Source organism: Penaeus chinensis, chromosome 1, assembly GCF_019202785.1.
Source record: "Penaeus chinensis breed Huanghai No. 1 chromosome 1, ASM1920278v2, whole genome shotgun sequence".
Taxonomy (NCBI): domain Eukaryota; kingdom Metazoa; phylum Arthropoda; class Malacostraca; order Decapoda; family Penaeidae; genus Penaeus; species Penaeus chinensis.
The window spans coordinates 2,408,773-2,411,272 of record NC_061819.1 but is presented as its reverse complement, the minus strand read 5'-3'; the positions used below and the strand labels follow the sequence as shown (position 1 = coordinate 2,411,272).

Below are 2,500 nucleotides of genomic sequence, written 5' to 3'. Positions count from 1 at the left end.
GTGCGATAAAATTACTAAATACCCCATTAGGGAAATGACACAGGGGAAAAGAGCCTATGGGGGAAGGGGTCATAATGTGGGGGTTTCCCTCCCATTTCAACTTATGTTTCTCCATAGGCACCCCCAAGATAAAAGGAGGCAAGAAGATTTTTTTTTTTTTTTTGCAATAGGCACAATAACACAGTTTTTATTAAGACTGGACTAAGGAGCACATAAAAATAACACAAAAAAAAAAAAATTGTATACAACACAGATGCAAAATTTGGATACGGTACAGGTAGCACTAAGAATCAAGGAAAGTTCTTTACAAAGTAATTTACATCAGCTAACAATATGGTAGTTTTTCAGTTTAACACAGCCATCCAATCTTCTTCTTTCAAATATCAATGCTGTAATATGTGTGAATCTCTTATTTTGAAAATGATATCAATTAAAGTATTGGGAATGTTTACAAAGTGACCGCATTTCTCCGAGACTAAGTCGCTATTACTCCAGCCAGACACGGGAAATCCAACAATCTATTGCCGTATCAGCCAAAAACCTTCCTAACCTGGGGGCTTCACCTCCAAACCCCCGCCCAATCGCCGTGGATTTACTGGTGTTTGTCGCAACTTGTTTCCTTTATTCTTGACACTATCTTTAGCCTATGCAGATTATTTCACGTATTAGTGAGTGTAGTTTTTCCTTTTCATTATGATAGTCATTTCATTTCTCTGCATTTGTATAGCAAAGTATTAAATGCTGCAGAACTTTCCAATTACTAACTTGCAAAAGTAATACGACAGATGAAAAGTACTTGTTTTCTTTCTGACCATTACAGACAAAGTTTACTCTGTACTACATGGCTGTGGGAAACAAACCATTTTTTGGTATTGACGCACAAAGCACGGGCAAATTGAAGATGGTATTCTTGTAGAGAACTAAAAGTTGCAGTCGTCAGCACAAGCAAAAACATGCCAACAGTAACACTACAAACAAAGGAAAGAGGGTCACACAAAGTGCCATTCAGAGCCTAAGTCCACTCGGTGATCCTGTCTTTCAGCTCTATCTTGCCTTATAAACCAGGGTGAAGACAGTGCTTCACAGGGGGGATTAGGGGACAGTACCCCCAACAACCCCCCCCCCCCCTTCAGGCAGTCACGGCAACTTAGACGAATAAATTTCCTGACGTGGAGTTGGGGACAGTCTCTTAATATTAAAAACTGGACATGAACTCGAACACCAAAACAAAGAATTGAATTTAAGGACTAGCATGAATCAAACCAGTAATATTATGAAAAAAAACAAAAAAAAAAAACAATCTCACTTTGGCCACATTTCTGTCTCTTCATGTAACTTAAAATGGAAAGAAAAGACACTTTCACCTTCAATGCTCACTTCACAAGATTATACACTATGCAAAGGCAACATATATTCAACAAACCACTTTACACAGAGAGGTGAAAAACAGGTGTCAAAGAGGAAGGGAAAGAAATACACAGAATTGTCACTCATTAAAAGAAAAAAAACAACAACTCTTTTTCTTCTTCATTTTAAACCACGTAGAAGGCCTAATACCAGCTTTATGCCTCGTTATATAAAATACGACTTGGAGAGAAAAAGATTGTGCAATAAATATGATAAATAAAAAAACATATAATACGCCTCAATCCACCATTTCCATCAAAATAAATAAAAACTGCCCCCCCACTACACAGCCGTACCCCCTCACCTTATGGCAAAACGGGCAGTAGGACTTGCTGAAGACCATAACCTTGTTCTCCTTGATGTGCTGCTCGATGGTGCCCGAAGGCCCATTGCCGAGGGTCACGGGAGCCATCGTCGCCAGGCTAATGCCCCCCGCCCTCGAGTGCCACACGCTACCGCACGCCCCTATGGCTCTCCTGTAGGCGACCACGTGGCTCCAGGAGGACGCGCGCCGGCTGAGGGAGTGAGTCCTGCGGAGGCTCTGGAAGGACGTCCGCGCAGGGAACAGCGTCCGTCTCAACGCTGCCGCCACGCTCATGCTGCTCGCCGGCCCCCTCCCTGCCCCGGTGTGCTCCTCCCCCTCAGGGACTGGCCCCTCCCCCGATGCCTGGGCCCCGCCACGCTCCTCCCCCCGGCCCCTCCCCCCGTGCATGACGAGGCGCCTCCTTGCCCCTACCCCCCTTCCCCTACCCACTCCCGATACCAATGCCCTTCCCCTGGTACCCCCCTCCCTTGCCTTAGGGGATGGCCTCTTTCTCAGTTTTGATTAAAAAAGATTTTGGGTCTACTTTTGAGTGGAAACAAGACTCGTTTCGGCGTGCTGGTGTTTTTTGGATATATTTTTTTTCTTGTTTGATAGAGGCATTTATGAGGATTGGAAGTCATTTTTATGTGGATATTTTGCGATGGATTATGCAATATCTCTTATATTGCAAAGCTTTTTAATGTTTTAACCATAGTATGCTAGAATTCAAAGTGGTTATTCAAAAATCAAGTTTGTTGAGTGATGACAAGATTTCTGAATTGTGTTTTT

At 43.2% G+C, this 2,500-nt stretch overlaps 1 protein-coding gene across 1 annotated transcript in view; it reads right to left on the bottom strand.

Moving 5' to 3' along the window:
• LOC125025288 (thioredoxin reductase 1, cytoplasmic-like) overlaps positions 1 to 2,028 on the bottom strand; it is an 11,642-nt gene extending 9,614 nt beyond the window's left edge. Inside the window, exon 1 of the mRNA XM_047613265.1 lies at positions 1,712 to 2,028. Coding sequence (XP_047469221.1) covers positions 1,712 to 2,005 — 294 coding nt within the window. The 5' untranslated portion in view covers positions 2,006 to 2,028. The remainder of the gene's footprint in view (positions 1 to 1,711) is intronic.
• Positions 2,029 to 2,500: the final 472 nt, after the last annotated feature.